This window comes from Monopterus albus, unplaced genomic scaffold (assembly GCF_001952655.1).
Source record: "Monopterus albus unplaced genomic scaffold, M_albus_1.0 scaffold147.1, whole genome shotgun sequence".
In the NCBI taxonomy this organism is placed as follows: domain Eukaryota; kingdom Metazoa; phylum Chordata; class Actinopteri; order Synbranchiformes; family Synbranchidae; genus Monopterus; species Monopterus albus.
In genome coordinates, this window is record NW_018128027.1 from 22,046 (window position 1) to 25,326 (window position 3,281).

The following is a 3,281-nucleotide window of genomic DNA, read 5'->3' on the forward strand; positions in this document are numbered from 1 at the left end:
TTTCCCTTCCGACTATTCTGGTCCACTCAACCTCCATAACATCATCCTCAGACATTCATCCGCTGCTACCTGCCATTCCAATCCAGTCACAGCCTAAATTATGCCAAAATCACCTCCTAAAAGTTGTTTTCCGACCTGGTCCTTCCTTTCTCTTACTAAAACCTAGAAAATTAATTTATATTTTGTCAAAGAAATGAAAACGAAAGTCGGAACCTATTAAAGCCAACAAATTCACCATCTATTCCATGTTTACCTGCTTTTATTTCCTTTATGCGTGGAAGACCCGGGCAAATTTTACAGTCGTACCAAATAAACATGGCCGCCTCTTCGTCAACAGACGTGAGCGTGAAAACTATGGCTGAAGAAATTAGCTTTGCAGTGGAAACTGATCAGTGTTCGGGGACCAACAATGGAGGGGAAACCGAGAAGAAAGACTTACCCAAAAATGAACCAGAAACAGAGGACCCCTTCAAGAAACCCGCTCTTTTCGCAGCGCCTTCCATTCCCTGCAAACGCGGTACCGTCACTGCTCTGTCCAAAACAACAGCAGTTGAAACAAGAACAGTGAAAGATGATTTTGTGGACACTACCAGCGGCACTTCCTCGGATGCTGATAATGAAAACAAACCCTCGGAAAAAATGCAACAATATGACAAAAAAGGTAACAAAGACAATGACGCGGCCCTTGTCAAAATTGTGCCAGACGCGAAACCCAGGGTGCTTCCTGCCAAAGGGTCCCCAGCTGGTAAATTCCCCCCTCTCCCGTACACAGAACCGCCCTGGGGTGGTAGCGCTCCAGATGTCCCCTATGCGCTTGAAATCCTTAAAAACGGCACCATAGTGGACAAGGTACTACTCGCTCACAAAAGTTACTTCGTGGTTGGACGTTTGCCTGTGTGTGACGTCTCTCTAGAGCACCCGTCCATCTCCAGGTATCACGCAGTAATTCAGTACCGTGGTCAGGCCGAAGAGGGGCAGTCGGTTGGAGAGAAGAGAGGCTTCTACCTCCATGATTTGGGCAGCACGCACGGCACCCTGGTAAACAAGAACAAGATTCCCCCGAAGAGCTACATCCGAATCCGCGTGGGACATGTCTTAAAGTTTGGAGGGAGCACGAGGCTTTTTATCCTGCAGGTCTGACATGAATACATTACTAACGATAATGCATACAGTACAGCTGTCTTTGAAGTAGGGGCACACAGGACTTGAATACAGGGCTAACTATCCAACAACAACAGATTCTCTGTTCTTTCAGTTTATATTAGTATAATAGTAATATAACTGACTAATTACATAATAGACCATTTGCTGTCTTTTTTATTCGAGTTTTTACTTGACACACACAAACGAAACACTAAATAAATAAGCACAAATAAGGGTTAAAAAACCTTCAGATCTAATTTCTCTATTCTTCAAACCATTCTTATAGTCAATGAGTATTTATAATATTAATCTTGCTTTCCTACGACTGCCCTTTAGCACTGTCACTGATTCAAATACAGTCCCATAAGGCACATCTTCAATAAACATGATCTATGTACAGGTACAGTCAAAGTCTTAAAGGCAGGTAGATCTGTGCTATATGTATGTATGTGGGTAGGTGTGTGTCTATATATACAGTGTATCCAGAAAGTATTCACAGCGCTTAACTTTTTCCACATTTTGTTATGTTACAGCCTTAATCCAAAATGGATTAAATTAATTATTGTCCTCAAAATTCTACAAACAATACCCCATAATGATGTGAAAAAATTTAGTTTGAAATCTTTGCAAATTTATTAAAAAAAAAAAATAAAATATCACATAAGTATTCACAGCCTTTGCCATGACACTCAAAATTGAGCTCTGTGGTGCATCCTGTTTCCACTGATCATCCTTGAGATGTTTCTACAACTTGATTGGAGTCCACCTGTGGGAAATTCAGTTGATTGGACATGATTTGGAAAGGCATACACCTGTCTCTATAAGGTCCCACAAGCACAAACCAAGCCATGAAGTCCAAGGAATTGTCTGTAGATCTCTGAGACAGGATTGTATCAAGGCACAGATCTGGGGAAGGGTACAGAAAAATTTCTGCATCATTGAAGGTCCCAGTGAGCACAGTGGCCTCCATCATCCGTAAATGGAAGAAGTTTGGAACCACCAGGACTCTTCCTAGAGCGGGCCGCCCGGCCAAACTGAGCGATCGAGAGAGAAGGGCCTCAGTCAGGGAGGTGACCAAAAACTCGATGGTCACTTTGAAAGAGCGCCAGCATTTCTCTGTGGAGAGAGGAGAACTTTCCAGAAGAAGAGCCATCACTGCAGCACTCCACCAATCAGGTCTGTATGGTAGAGTGGCCACATGGAAACCACTCCTCAGTAACAGGCACATGGCAGCCTGCCTGGAGTTTGCCAAAAGGCACCTAAAAGGACTCTCAGACCACGAGAAACAAAACTCTCTGGTCTGATGAGACAAAGATCGAACTCTTTGGCCTGAATGCCAAGCGTCATGTTTGGAGGAAACCAGGCACCACTCACCACCTGGCCAATACCACTCCTACAGTGAAGCATGGTGGTGGCAGCATCATGCTGTGGCGATGTTTTTCAGCAGCAGGAACTGGGAAGACTAGTCGGGATCGAGGGAACAATGACTGCAGCAATGTACAGAGACATCTTTGATGAAAACCTGTTCCACAGCGCTCTGGACCTCAGACTGGGAAGACGGTTCATCTTTCAACAGGACAAAGAACCTAAGCACACAGCCAAGATAACAAAGGAGTGGCTACGGGACAACTCTGTGAATGTCCTTGAGTGGCCCAGCCAGAGCCCAGACTTGAACCTAGACTTGAACTCAATTGAACATCTCTGGAGAGATCTGAAAATGGCTGTGCACTGATGCTCCCCATCCAACCTGATGGAGCTTGAGAGGTATTGTAAAGAAGAATAGGAGAAAGTGCCCAAAAGTAGGTGTGCCAAGCTTGTAGCATCATACTCAAAAAGACTTGAGGCTGTAATTTGTGCTAAAGGTGCTTCAACAAAGTATTGAGCAGAGGCTGTGAATACTTATGTACAACTGCTCAAAAAAAATAAAGGGAACACAAACATAAGACATTCAACTATGTTGTGTTCCCTTTATTTCTTTTGAGCAGTATATATGTGATTTTTTTTAAATTTTATTTTATTTTTAATACATTTGTAAAGATTTCAAACACTTTTTCATATTGTCATTATGGGGTATTGTTTGTAGAATATATATATGTGTGTGTGTGTGTGTGTGTGTGTGTGTGTGTGTGTGTGTGTAA

General features: G+C 43.1%; 1 protein-coding gene across 1 annotated transcript in view; it reads left to right on the top strand.

The window, feature by feature from the left end:
• The first annotated feature begins 259 nt into the window (after positions 1–259).
• Positions 260–3,281, top strand: part of slc4a1ap (solute carrier family 4 member 1 adaptor protein) — a 13,330-nt gene continuing 10,308 nt past the window's right edge. The window contains exon 1 of the mRNA XM_020614544.1: positions 260–1,134. Coding sequence (XP_020470200.1) covers positions 271–1,134 — 864 coding nt within the window. The 5' untranslated portion in view covers positions 260–270. The remainder of the gene's footprint in view (positions 1,135–3,281) is intronic.